Source organism: Malaclemys terrapin, chromosome 8 (genome assembly GCF_027887155.1).
Source record: "Malaclemys terrapin pileata isolate rMalTer1 chromosome 8, rMalTer1.hap1, whole genome shotgun sequence".
NCBI classification, from domain to species: domain Eukaryota; kingdom Metazoa; phylum Chordata; order Testudines; family Emydidae; genus Malaclemys; species Malaclemys terrapin.
The window spans coordinates 46,438,997-46,453,561 of record NC_071512.1 but is presented as its reverse complement, the minus strand read 5'-3'; the positions used below and the strand labels follow the sequence as shown (position 1 = coordinate 46,453,561).

Below are 14,565 nucleotides of genomic sequence, written 5' to 3'. Positions count from 1 at the left end.
CCCCGACTTTTATATGCAGAAAAGCAGTTGTTGTGGTACAGGTGGGCCGTGGAGTTTTTATAGCATGTTGGGGAGGAGGGGGGAGCTCAGAAAGAAAAAGGTTGAGAACCCCTGCAGTAGATGATGTGTGTGTCTGAGGTATTTTTATGGTTATGGAATCCTTTTGTGTTTGAGAACTCAGTCACTTTTAAATATTTTTCCTTTTATTGAAGATGTTCGGAAGCTGAAACTGAACTAGTATTGTACTGGAGATATTTACTATGGGGAAAATAAACTCATTACTAATCTTGATTTTCATTGGCTACAGCAGCTGCCAGTCAGAGACTATACAACTTTGTTGGCAGTTCTTCCACAACTGTCTTTGTCCTCTATGTTCCAGCAGCATTTTGCCTCTAAATGTGTTCTAGTGTTTATTAATAGTGTGGAAAGCCTGATTTTTAAAATAGATCTAAAGCTTCTGAAACTACAGTGCATCCAGACCATTATTATTTTAAATTAACATTTTTAGGTCCTTATCAGACCGTCACTTGTCTCCCCTTTCAAAAAGCTATCAAATAATTATAGATCCTGAAGGATTTTGTATTTGAAATGCTGTGTACGTGATGCAGAGTAGCAAAGTTCAAATTTTACAGTGTAATGTTCTATGTTCTAGGAATGTTTACAAGGATTATCGCTTCCTTGAGCTGGCCTGTGATGCCCAGGAGGAGATGGATAGCTGGAAGGCATCCCTACTGCGAGCTGGTGTCTATCCTGATAAATCCTCAGTAAGTTAAACACATCACTAGTTTTTCAGTAGCTGCCCTGATTAAGAGTCAGAAAAAATGCTGGGAAGAGTTTTTTTAAGCTCTGTCTGCAGATGTCCTGAGAGCTTATGTGTTTTGCTTTGCTGTACTTAAGCTGACACCTATGGCTGTTTTTAATGGTTCACAACTCAGCAGTAACATTACATTCTGGGTTAATATATAACAAGCCCTCCGGCCAATAGGGAAATAATTTTTGTTAATTAAATCAATCCTTCAAGTCCAAATAATAAAAATACTGACACCTTTTAGGGTTTTTCTTCCACCTCACAGTATCTATTCCTGTCTTTGAAGGTGACAGATATTTTGCAGAACGCTAATATCTTCCTGCAGACTCCAAATTCTAGAACTGAAGGAGGTATTCCAGTTTGTTATGCAAATTTCTTTTACTGCTTTACTGCCTCTCCAAATACATGTTTACCCAATTAAGTGAAATATGAAGAAAACTGAGTAGGGAAAAAAAATAACTGTAACAGTTGGACATACTATACAGAAAGCCAGGAAATTATTTTGCCAGACTGCCCTTTCATATTTTTAAGGCCTTTGTCAGTCTGTGTCATGTTGTTATTTATACATAGCGCAAGAGGTTTTGGTCCGATTTCCAAAGTGACCTCATTACTTAAGTCTGTCTGAGCTTCTGGTTTCAATGTAGCTAAGGGCCACACTAGCATGGATTCCAGTGCCAGGGCAGAATCCCAGGACAGGGTGCCAGTGATGATTAAGGGCCTACGTTAGACCTATGGATATTCCATTTTCTAAATAAGTTTCCATCAGAAGAAGCCTTTGCAATTACTGTAAATATGTCAAAAATTACATTCCCCTCTTCATGATGGAACTCCCAGGGGACTGGGTCAATGGGAGGATTTGACACTTGGGCAGTTTGAGCTTGTGGAAAAACTCTTGGGTATTATTTTTCTGTCTTCACTGGTATTTGTAGCACCTTCCAATTGAATATCCTCTGTAGATCTAGGGGGAGATTTCTAAAGGCGCAAATAGACTTTCAGTAGGACTTAGGAGACTTAACTGCCGTTGTGCCTTTGAAAATTGCCCCCTAATGTGTAGTTTACCTTTCCTTCATTAACTGTTTCACTCTGGTACATCACTGTAGTGGTGTGAATGGATTGATCTCCCATCAAAGAGCTTGCACATCAGTCTGGCTGGTGGTGCGCGCATTTTGAAGTAATTTGCTCTTCTCCCCAGCTCGCCTCCTCCTCCTCTTCCACAAGTACTACTGTCTACTGCTCTGGCTTCTTATAACATCATCTTCATTTCCCTCTATGTATCACCGCCCCTGCTTTCACTAGCCACCCACTCCATCTGACGTTCCCAATTCTGATCCGCCTGCTATTTGTTGTTGCTCACATATGCATGCAGCCCGTAGTTTTCTTGCCTCATACCAAGCTGCCACTCCAGCACCACCGACCCAATGGCTCTGAGTTCATTACCTTTCCACACTTCTCCCACAATAGCTGGGTTTTTATGGAAGATTTTAGACAAATTATTTCAGGAATAAGTAATGGTATAAAAATGGGTCAAATACCAATCCAGGGGCAGCTCACTGGATACCTGGCAACCAGCTAATACATTGCCATTTATTGTTTCCTTTTTCATGATCCTTCAGTCGTGTGTCCGCACAACACAACTCATATTGAAGCCAATCAGAATTAACTTTGCAAGTACTATTTTGTGAGATGCTACCAAATTCATTACAAGAATCCAGATATTACATCGGCTGCATTTCCTCCTTCCACGCCTTTTATAATGGTATCAAAATAGTTAGCATGTTGTTGTATCGTATTATTCATACTTCATTCTAGAATAGAGGTAGGCAAACTATGGCCCGTGGGCCACATCCAGCCCGCGGGACCCTCCTGCCCGGCCCCTGAGCTCCTGACCCGGGAGGCTGGCCCCCTGCCCCCTCCCCCGCAGTCTCAGCTCGCCGCACCGCCAGCACAATGCTCTGGCCAGCAAGGCTCTTGCAGAGCCGCGGCCTGACCCGGTGCTCTGTGCTGCGCGGTGGCGTGGCTGGCTCCAGCTGGGTGGCGCAGCTGCCTGTCCTGGTGCTCTGGGTGGTGCGGCTGTAGCGCCGCCAGCCACTGGTGCTCCAGACAGCGTGGTAAGGGGGCAGAGAGTAGGGGGGGTTGGATAGAGGACAGGGGAGTTCAGGGTGGTGGTCAGGAGGCGGGGTGTGGATAGGGGGCGGGATGGTTAGAGGGCGGGGAACAGGGGGGTTGGATGGGGTAGGGGTCCCGGGGGTGCAGTCAGGAATGAGAGGAGGCGTTGGATCAGTGGCAGTCAGGAGCAGGGGTTCCAGGAGCAGTCAGGGGACAGGGAGGGGTGGATGGGGCAAAGGTCCCGGGGGGGCCATCAGGGAACAGGGGAGTTGGATGGGGTTGGAGTCCCCGGGGGGCCGTCAGGGGGTGAGAAGCAGGGGGGGTTGGATAGGAGGCGGGGGCCAGGCCATGTCTGGCTGTTTGGGGAGGCCCTCCATACAATTTCAGAAACCCGATGTGGCCCTCAGGCCAAAAGTTTGCCCGCCCCTGCAGGGCCGGCTTTAGGAAGTGCGGGGCCCAATTCGAACATTTTCGGCGGGGCCCCAACAGGGATTACTTAAAAAAAAAAACACGTAAAAAAACCTTTCATTTCTTCCATGTATTATTTACTTTCCATAACTATATAAATAATAAAATTATATATTACATACATTGCGTAATGTATGTGGATGCATGCTAAGCCTACCTAAAGTTATTGACACACACCCCGGGACCCCTGCCCCATCCATCCCCCTTCCCTGTCCCCTGCCACCCCATCCAACCCTTCCTCTCATTCCTGATGGCCCACTGGGACCCCTGCCCCATCCAACCACCCCTTCTCTCTGTCCCCGACTGCCCCTGGAACCCCTGCCCCTGACTGCCCCCCCACCGCCCAACCCAACCCCTGCTCCTTCCTGACTGCCCCCCCAGGACCCTTGCTCCCATTCAATCCCCCTGTTCCCTGCCCTCTGACCGCCCCAACCCCTATCCATCCCCCCACAACCCTCCGAACTCCCCTGTCCTCTTCCAACACCTGCTCCCTGCCCCCTAACCGTGCTGCCTGGAGCTGCTCGGCTGGGTCTGGGCCTGGGCCTGGGCCTGGGCCGGGTCCGCTCGGCCCGGGCCTGGGTCCGGGTCTGGGCCGGGTCCGCTCGGTCTGGGCCTGGGCTGGAGCCGCTGGGCCAGGGCCAGGCCGGAGCCTCTCAGTCCGCGCCGGCGCCGCAGGGCCCGAGCTGAGCTGGGCCAGAGCCGCTCGGCCAGGTCCACGTCCGGGCCGGGGCCGGGCCTGGGGCCGCGGGGCCGGGCCGGAGCCTCTCGGGCCGGGCCGGCGCCACTTGGCTGGGGCCGGCACCGCGGGGCCCGAGCCAGGCCGGAGCCGCTCAGCCGGGACCGAGACCGGCGCCGCGGGGCCAGGCCGGGCCAGAGCCACTTGGCCGGGACCGGGCTGGGTGTGTTCGGCTGGGGCCAGACCGGAGGGAGCCGCGTGCTCGACCTGGGCCGCACTGAGCCCCCCTGGAACTCTCCTTCACCCCCCTGCTTACCTCCTGCCTGCTGCTTGTTTCAGGCTTCCTGCGAACATCTGATTCGCGGGGAGGAGAAGGTGGGTGGAGCGTTCAGGGGAGGAGGGGTAAGTGGGCCGTGGGCCGGATGGACAGCTGCGCGGGGCCCTCTAGGCGCGGGGCCCCATTCAGGGGAATCGGCCTAAAACCGGCCCTGCGCCCCTGATCTAGACCATCCCTGACAGGTGTTTGTCTAACCTGCTCTTAAAAATCTCCAATGAAGTTTTTCCTAATATCCAACCTAAACCTCCCTTGCTGCAGTTTAAACTCATTGCTTCTTGTCCTAGCCTCAGAGATTAAGAAAAACAATTTTTCTTCTCCTCCTTGTAACAACCTTTTACATACTTGAAAACTGTTATCATGTCCCCTCTCAGTCTTCTCTTTTCCAGACTAAACAAACCCATTTTTTTCAATCTTCCCTCATAGGTCATGTTTTCTAGACCTTTAATCATTTTTGTTGCTCTTCTCTGGACTTTCTCCACTTTGTCCACATTCTTCCTGATATGTGGTGTCCAGAACTGGACACAATACTTCAGTTGAGGTCTAATCAGCGCGGAGTAGAGCGGAGGAATTACTTCTTGTGTCTTGCTTACAACACTCCTGCTAACACATCCGAGAATGATGTTTGCTTTTTTTGCAACAGTGTTACACTGTTGACGCATATTTAGCTTGTGGTCCACTATGACCCCCAGATCCCTTTCCGCAGTACTCCTTCCTAGGCAATCATTTCCCATTTTGTATGTGTACAACTGGTTGTTCCTTCCTAAATGGAGTACTTTGCATTTATCCTTATTGAATTTCATCCTATTTACTTCAGACCGTTTCTGCAGTTTGTCCAGATCATTTTGAATTTTAATCGTATCCTCCAAAGCACTTGCAACCCCTCCCAGCATGGTATGGTCCGCAAACTTTATAAGTATACTCTCTATGCCATTATCTAAATCATTGATGAAGATATTGAAAAGAACCTGACCCAGTACTGATCCCTGCGGGAGCCCACTCGTTATGCCCTTCCAGTATGACTCTGAATCACTGATAACTACTCTCTGGGAACAGTTGTCCAACCAGTTTTGCACCCACCTTATAGTAGCACCATCTAGGTTGCATTTCCCTAGTTTGTTTATGAGAAGGTCATGTGGGACAGTATTAAAAGCTTTACTAAAGTCAAGATATACCACGTCTACCGCTTCCCCACTATCCACAAGGCTTGTTACCCTGTCAAAGAAAGCCGTCAGGTTGGTTTGACACGATTTGTTTTTGACAAATCCATGCTGACTGTTACTTATCACCTTATTATCTTCTAGATGTTTGCTAATTGATTGCTTAAGTATTTGCTCCATTATCTTTCCAGGCTAGTGAAGTTAAGTTGACTGGTCTGTAATTCCCTGGGTTGTCCTTATTTCTCTTTTTATAGATTGGCACTATATTCGCCCTTTTCCAGTCCTCTGGAATCTCTCCCATCTTCCGTGACTTTTGAAGATAATCACTAATGGCTCAGATATCTCAGTCAGCTCCAATCAGATTACTCTTATTTGGTAGAGAGCTTTGCATGTCAGTTAGAGAGAATTGGAAAAGATCCCTTATGAGTATAACCTCTGAGGCAAGGCTTGTCTTTCTTTGTGCCTCGATCAACAGTAGATTAGTATTCACATGAGGTCGGAAATGGAAGAATTAATAAGTGGGCGGATCTCTTCTAGCGTAGTATCTCATCTTAAGTGTCCATCAGGCCAAAACCACTCACAAACTGATGGTCAATATTCAAAATAGTTAAGGATTATTGAAGTGCTGATGCAAATTCAAATTTGTAATTGTCAAGACTGACTAGAAGAAAAGTTTCAGAAATGTCATAAAACTTACAAAGTGCGTCAGGTAATATATTTTATTGGATCAACTTCTGTTGGTGAGGGAGACAAGCTTTCAAGCCACACAGAGATCTTCAGGTCTGGGAAACTTACTCAGAGTGTCACAGCTAAATACAAGATGAAAAAGATTGTTTAGCATAAGTAGTTAACAAGGGACCATTCAAGATGAAGTGGCCCATTAACACCCGTCCAGTCATTGGGAGGAAAGGGGGAAGAAGCAGTTCGGGGGCGGGGGGGGGGGGTTGTAAATGGGTTACAGGTTGTTTTAAAAAGCCATAAATCCAGTGTCTTTATTAAGACCATGAGTTTTAGTGTCTATCAAACTTATGAATTTAAGTTCCCAGCCTTGTCTTTTGAAAGTGTTGTGCAGGTTTCCTTTGTGGATGAGGACTGATAAGTCCAGGGGTGAAAGTAGAAATAGGGACTTACCGGTACAGGGCTGGGTTGAGGCCGGCTGTGCCCCCTGGAAGGGGTGGGGCCTCGGGCGGAAGGGGCGGGGATGTGGGGGGGTCAGAGCCAGCCCTGGCCAACCCTGTACTGGTAAGTGCCCTCCCCCTCCCCTGCTGGGGTAGCAGCGGCAGCCGGGGGCTCTGGAAGCAGTTTAAAGGGCCCAGGGCTTGGCCGCTGCTACCGCCCCGGGCCCTTTAAATAGCCGCTGGAGCCTGCCGGAGCCCTGGGGTAGCAGCGGCAGCCGGGGGCTCCGGCGGCTATTTAAAGGGTCGGGGCCGTAGAGGCAGCAGGAGCCCAGGGCCCTTTAAATAGCCCCCGGAGCCCCGCCGCTACTGCAGGGCTCCGGCGGCTATTTAAAGGGCCCAGGACTCCCCTGCTTCTATTGCCCCGGCCCTTTAAATAGCCCCCGGAGCCCTGGGGTAGCGGCGGGGCTCCAGCAGCTATTTAAAGGGCCCAGGGCAGTAGAGGCAGCGGGAGCCCCGGCCCTTGAAGTAACCCCCGGAACCCTGCTGCTACCCCAGGGCTCCAGCAGCGGGGCTCTGGCGGCAATTTAAAGGACCTGGGGCTCCAGCCACTGCTGGGAGCCCCAGGCCCTTTAAATTGCCGCCTGGGGCATACCGGCTTACTTTCACCTCTGGATAGGTCAGATATAGAGTGATCGTGTTGTGACAAGTGTTCACCCCAGATGATGTAATGATTTTGTCTTTTATCATTTTTCTGTGTAAGTTCATTCAAGAGCATAGTGATTGTCTTGTTTCGCCCCCATAGTTACTATAGGGGCATGTAGTGCACGGAATTAGGTACACTACATGTTGTGATAGATGTATGTAGGCATCTATCTTGAAAGGTGTGTTCTGGGGTGTGTGATCATTGTAGCAGTGGAGATATGTCTGCAGGTTTTGCACCTGTTGTTCTGGCAGGGTCTGGTGCTGCTTTGAGTTGATGTGTCCTGGTCTGTGGGGAGCTTGTTTCTGATGATGAGCTTGAAGAAGTTGGGGAGTTGTTTGAAGGCCAGAAGAAGGGGTTCAGGAAAAATATATTTCAGGATGGGGTTCCCATCGTCGAGTATGGGTTGTAGCTGTTTGATGATATCCCGTTTAGGTTCCAGTGTGGGATGGTAGGTGAGAACTAGGGGTGTGCGGTCAAAGCAGGTTTTGTTTCTGTATTGAAGCAGGTTCTTTCTGGGTATTTGGGTGGCCTGTTCCATGAGGCGATCTACTTCTCTGGTGGAGTGTCCTTGTTTGCGGAAGGCGGTTTTGAGGTATCTATCCCAGACTTTCCCCTTGGAGCATATTCTGTGATATCTGAATGCCTCGCTGTAGATAATATATTTGTTGCTGTGTTTGGGGTGGTTACTGAAGCTATGAAGGTAGGGTGACCAGATGTCCTGATTTTTATAGGGACAGTACTGATTTTTTGGGTCTTTTTCTTCTATAGGCTCCTATTACCCCCCCCCCCCCATCCCGATTTTTCACACTTGCTGTCTGGTCACCCTATATGAAGGTAGGTAGAAACCCACAGATCACCACACCTCACAAATTCAGTAGTCACTCCGAACACACCAAGAATCTGTTATCTACAGCCAGACACTCAGATATCAGCTCTTCAATGATCCAGAACTATTTTGAATGTTGACCATCAGTTTATGAGCGGGTTTGGCCTGATGGACACTTAACAAGTGGCCACTGTACAAAAGATCGGATAGAAGAGATCCACCCACTTATTAATTCTTCCATTTCCTCATGTGAATACTAATATACTCTTAATCGAGGCACAAGAAAGACAGGCCTTGCCTGAGAGGTTATACCCATTAGAGATCTTCTCAAATCCTTTTTGGTATTCTATAACTGACATGCAAAGCTCTCTACAATAAAAGTAGTTTTTTTGACAGAAACCTTTTAGGAATGGTCTCCAAATGGTTGGTAGTTACTTTTATACCACTTAGTAATGTTGGTTCAATAAAAGATATTATTTCACCCACCTTGTCTCTCTAATATCCTGGGACCGACATGGTTACAGCACCATGGCATACATGAAACTCACCATGAGTCAGGGGTGCTGAAACCAGGGGGGCCAGGGCCCCCTCACCTATTGAAAGTGGATGGGCCTGCCCGTCCACTTTTCACCATGGGCCCTGCCTCTACCTCTCCTATTTCCCCCAAGGCCTCAGCCAGGCTGGCAGCTGGAGCCTGGCCAGGGAGCCCAGGCAGCTGTGAGGAGCTGTGGACCCTCCAGCTGCCCGGGGGTGGGGGACCTGAGAGCAGCCCTCGGCCCATATCCCCACCTCCCAGGCCCTCACCCAGGGCAGGAGCCGGAGTCGGGTCGAGGTAAGAGCTGCGTGGGCAACTGTGAGGAGCTGCAGACCATCCACCTACCATGAGCGGGGGGGGCGGGGACACAGGCTGGGGAGGGGCTTCTCTTGGGCCCCACCATCCTGGGCAGGTGGAGGGGCCTGGGCTCCCCGGCCCTGGTCTGACTTCCATCTTGACCGGGGTCAGGGCCTCAGGGGGGAAGAGGAGGGGCAGGGTGGAGCCACAGAGGGGTTGGGGGGCCTGGCCCCCCACTTTTGGGAAAGCTCTGCTGACCCTACAGTCAGTTCTGACAATTTCTCTTAGAGTTACAAATGTCAACAATTAATTAAAATTACGGTGCTTTTGAAAATTAACCAGTCTTCAGGCACGGTTCTCTGGTATTCATTGAGGAGGTGGTAATAGATATTAAATGGTGTACAATGAAGCAGCCCTGGTAAGGATCTGTGGTGTAGTCTCTTTTAGTGGTAGAGATTACTTCAAGCAGATTGGCTAGTAAAGTGTCCTTCCAGCATACCAAATGACTACATCTTTTCCTGTGCTCCATACAGGATAAACACATAAGATACTGTAGTAGAGATCTTTCAGGTCTTTTCTAATGTATTTAAAGTATCCATTGATGAATGGATAAGTGGGAGGGATTTTCAGATGTTCACCGCAGTGGCCTAACTCTGCTCTTGTTGAAGCCATTGGGAGCTTTACCATTGACTTCAGTGGCAGTGTAGCTAAGCTAAGGCTGAGCCCTTCAGGAAACCTATCTATAGTACATAAATGTTAATATTTGCTGCTACGTTCACGTGTTTGGCGTCACCATTTCATGTGTAATACAGCTTTACTCTACTAAACCAACTGTAAAAATAGAACCCCAAAAGCCCTATAAGGAAGCAGAATAGTTGATTATTAAATAGGTTTAAGGAATGGTTACCAAACTGTCTCTTCTGGCCTTCACACTGTCATGGTTATCAGAGCAGGTAGGGAGTGTGATCCAAAAGCACACAATTCTACCATGAGCCAAATATTTGCAGTTAAACCCACAACACACAGAATCATGGGCCCCAAGTCTGCTCTTGTGGAAAAGACAAATTGTGCATTAATTCACATTTTGGGGAGCATACGTAAAAATCCATGTTAATGTCAAGAGAACATGCATCTTGTTAGTGCCTTTCATAAAGGATATTTTGGAACCTGGTTTTGTTTGCCTCTGTCTGTGTAAGTTAATTTTTATGTGTAGCCCTTAAAAACACTTCTGGTTTCTAGTGGTAAACTTAGTCTTTTATCTTCCTCCCTTTAAACAAATCAAAATGGTAGGGTTGTCAGATTTTTTTTGCCTCCTTGGGAAATGCTTTGCGGTCAAAATAAATTCTGAGAAGTGTTCTTTTTATTAACGTATCTGTGGCCAAAGAGCACCTAGATACCAGAGTGATAATCACTTTTTAAAGCCTTGCAGAGGGACAGAGAAAGAGGATGAACTGAGGAAAATGGAATCCACTGAAAACTGATTCTGCTGTGAGCTGGAGTGAGGATTATTTTTACACTACCGGAGCATTGTGCATGCTCTTATAAATACTGTCTCAAAGGACTAACGTTTTTCTCTGTTGTGTGAAATTCCTTTTGTAGAAGATTACCAAGTTCTGCTGAAACAGATGTTAGGTGTTGCTCTTGCCCTGCAGAGAACTGTCTTACAGGAACAGAGCTCCCGTCATGTACTGAGAAGTTCACTAAGTTTTGAGAACGAGGAGTACTTGTGGCACCTTAGAGACTAACAAATTTATTTGGGCATAAGCTTTTGTGAGCTAAAACCCACTTCATCGGATGCATGCAGTGGAAAATACTGTAGGAAGATGTATATGCACAGAGAACATGAAAAAATGGGTGTTGCCATACCGACTCTAATGAAACTAATCAATTAAGGTGGGCTATTATCAGCAGAAGAAAAAAAAACTTTTGTAGTGATAATCAGGATGGCCCATTTCAAACAGTTGACAAAAAGGTGTGAGTAACAGTAGGGGAAAAATTAGCATGAGGAAATAGTTTTTACTTTGTGTAATGATCCATTCGCTCCCAATCTTTATTCAAGCCTAATTTAATGGTGTCCAGTTTGCAAATTAATTCCAGTTCTGCAGTTTCTCATTGGAGTCTGTTTTTGAAGTTTTTTTGTTGGAGAATTGTGACTTTTAGGTCTGTAATTGAGTGACCAGGGAAGTTGAAGTGTTCTCCGACTGGTTTTTGAATGTTATAATTCTTGACATCTGATTTGTGTCCATTTATTCTTTTATGTAGAGACTGTTCGGTTTGGCCAATGTACATGGCAGAAGGGCATTGCTGGCACATGATGGCAAATACCACATTGGTAGATGTGCAAGTGAACGAGCCTCTGATGGTGTGGCTGATGTGATTAGGTCCTATAATGGTGTCCCTTGAATAGATATGTGGACAGAGTTGGCAACGGGTTTTGTTGCAAGGATAGGTTCCTGAGTTAGTGTTTTTGTTGTGTGATTGCTGGTGAGTATTTGCTTCAGGTTGGGGGAGCTGTCTGTAAGCGAGGACTAGCCTGTCTCCCAAGATCTGTGAGAGTGAGGGATTGTCCTTCAGGATAGGTTGTAGATCCTTGATGATGCGCTGGAGAGGTTTTAGTTGGGGGCCGAAGCCATCGGCTAGTGGCGTTCTGTTACGTTCTTTGTTGGGCCTGTCCTGGAGTAGGTGACTTCTGGGTATTCTTCTGGCTCTGTCAATTTGTTTCTTCACTTCAACAGGGGAGTACTGTAGTTTTAAGAATGCTTGATAGAGATCTTGTAGGTGTTTGTCTCTGTCTGAGGGATTGGAGCAAATGCGGTTGTATCTTAGAGCTTGGCTGTAGACAATGGATCGTGTGATGTGGTCTGGATGAAAGCTGGAGGCATATAGGTAAGTATAGTGGTCAGTAGGTTTCCAGTATAGGATGGTGTTTGTGACCATCGCTTCTTAGCACAGTAGTGTCCAGGAAGTGGATCTCTTGTGTGGACTGGTCCAGGCTGAGGTTGATGGTGGGATGGAAATTGTTGAAATCATGATGGAATTCCTCAACAGCTTCTTTTCCAAGAGTCCAGATGATGAAGATGTCATCAATGTAGCACAAGTAGAATAGGGGCATTAGGGGACGAGAGCTGAGGAAGCATTGTTCTAAGTCAGCCATAAAAATGTTGGCATACTGTGGGGCCATGCGGACACTCATAGCAGTGCCGCTGACTTGAAGGTATACATTGTCCCCAAATGTGAAATAGTTGTGGGTGAGGACAAAGTCACAAAGTTCAGCCACCAGGTTTGCCGTGACATCTACGTGAAAGAATAATGGACACAAATCAGATGTCAAGAATTATAACGTTCAAAAACTAGTCGGAGAACACTTCAACCTCCCTGGTCACTCAATTACAGACCTAAAAGTTGCAATTCTCCAACAAAAATTTCAAAAACAGACTCCAATGAGAAACTGCAGAACTGGAATTAATTTGCAAACTGGACACCATTAAATTAGGCTTGAATAAAGACCGGGAGTGGATGGATCATTACACAAAGTAAAAACTATTTCCCCATGCTAATTTTACCCCTACTGTTACTCACACCTTCTTGTCAACAGTTTGAAATGGACCATCCTGATTATCACTACAAAAGTTTTTTTTTCTTCTGCTGATAATAGCCCATCTTAATTGATTAGTCTCGTTAGAGTTGGTATGGCAGCACCCATTTTGTCATGTTCTCTGTGTATAACATTTTCCTACTGTATTTTCCACTATATGCATCCAATGAAGTGGGTTTTAGCCAACGAAAGCTTATGCCCAAATAAATTTGTTAGTCTCTAAGGTGCCACAAGTACTCCTCGTTCTTTTTGCTGATACAGACTAACACGGCTACCACTCTGAAACTAAGTTTTGAGTTATGCTAGAACTCATCTGCACAATTTTCTCAGCATTTTCAAACCTTCCTCAGGAAATGTGAAATGCCTTTGGAGGCTCACATCAACTTGTACTCATTCTCCTTTCAAGGTTTAGGGGCCCTCTGTTTGTCCATGTGACTGTTAGCAACTGGCAGCAATTTGCACTCATTTCAACACTTCCTCTTTGGCAGTTCCAAGGTCAAGAAATGCAAACAAGCAGCCCCAGTCCCTTTACAGCCTGACTTCTCAGTCCTGTGCATGTGCAAGTGACAGCTGTTGCTGAATCGCCAAGCCTTTGGCACCTGTGGTAAAAATCGGCCCATAGAAATTAAAAGTTGAATAATAGCGACACGAAGTTGGAGTATTGCAGTGGTGAATCAGGCCTGGTTTCCCAAACTGCCAGTGGTGCACGGTCAGCCTGGAATCTGAAGTCAAGCTGTGCTCTCTCCTCAACAGTTCTGCTCCTGCTGTACAAGCCAGTTGATGTGGAATCCAGCTCACTCGCTCTTTCTTGTGCTGTGTCTGCAGTGCTGAGAAGAGTAAAAAGGAGCAAAGCCTTTTTGTCACTAAATTCAGCAGCCGTGCTGTAAATGCAAGTCTGTTGAGTTTTAAGAGCTGTCGATTTGCAGAGTCACTTGAAATTTGCACTGTTGATAATGGTCATGATGACTGCTGGGTCAAGCAGTTCCTGTCTGTCAAAAATACCAAGAAAAACTTACCTATTGGTCTGTGCTATGTACTGTACTGGAAACTAAGTTAGAGAGAGAGAGAGAGAGAGAGAGAGAGAGAGAGAGAGAGAGAGTGTGTGTGTGTGTGTGTGTGTGTGTGTGTGAACAAATGTCCCTAATACATTGAAAATTAGTCCAAATATCAACCTGGCCTTCCAAACCCACCTCTTCCTTCTGATTCTCTCTCTCCTGTTTGCTCTGTGCCCCTATGCATGCACAATTGGTCACTATCTTTTACCGCAACATAATTACCAGATATTGCTTTGTGGAACCCTGGCTTCTTTTTCAGCTTGCCAAGTCCCCTCTCTGCCCCAGGATATGCTTTCATCAGGACAGGGGTTCTGAGTGCCACCCTGATAGCAATGAATCAGTATTTTTATTTTTTTCAACCTGTCCCATGTGAGTCAGCTCGTTGGCTATAAATCACAGCCTTGCTGTTTCACTTTGAAAGGAGAGATCCGTTTACCAGCTGACTTTACTGCTGCTTTCTGTGTTGGCGTATCCAAACACTCTTTTTTTTTTTTTTTTTAAATGACTACAACTTTGTACAAATTTTTTTTTTTTTTTTTTTTTTTTTGTGACTAACCTTTCCAGACTGCATTTCTCAACCGTAGCCTAGGATTTATTTTGGCCAGTTTCCCACTATATAATATATACTGTTCATGCCAGCCCATGGCAAAACTCATAATTAAAAAAAATAGCGCAGATTTTCATCGTAAGTTTGTTCTGCTTACTCTACCTCCCCGGCACCACCTACTCTTTTCCCTGCTCCCCTTTCGTATTACCAGCCTACATATACCATATTTGCTTTTTTTTCTTCTTCTTCTTTTTTTTTAAATTGGATGGTGAAACTTTCCATTCCCTGGCATGTTGTGGGGAATGGCTGTCATGAAATGGCAAGCAGACATGTTTAG

The 14,565-nt window shown here is 46.7% G+C and overlaps 1 protein-coding gene across 5 annotated transcripts in view; it reads left to right on the top strand.

Annotated features, from left to right (window-relative positions):
* Positions 1–14,565, top strand: part of DNM3 (dynamin 3) — a 318,627-nt gene that overhangs the window by 226,243 nt on the left and 77,819 nt on the right. For all 5 annotated transcript variants that reach the window (XM_054037812.1, XM_054037811.1, XM_054037814.1 and 2 more), the window contains one exon: positions 653–764. In XM_054037812.1, the coding sequence (XP_053893787.1) occupies positions 653–764 (112 nt within the window). The remainder of the gene's footprint in view (positions 1–652; positions 765–14,565) is intronic.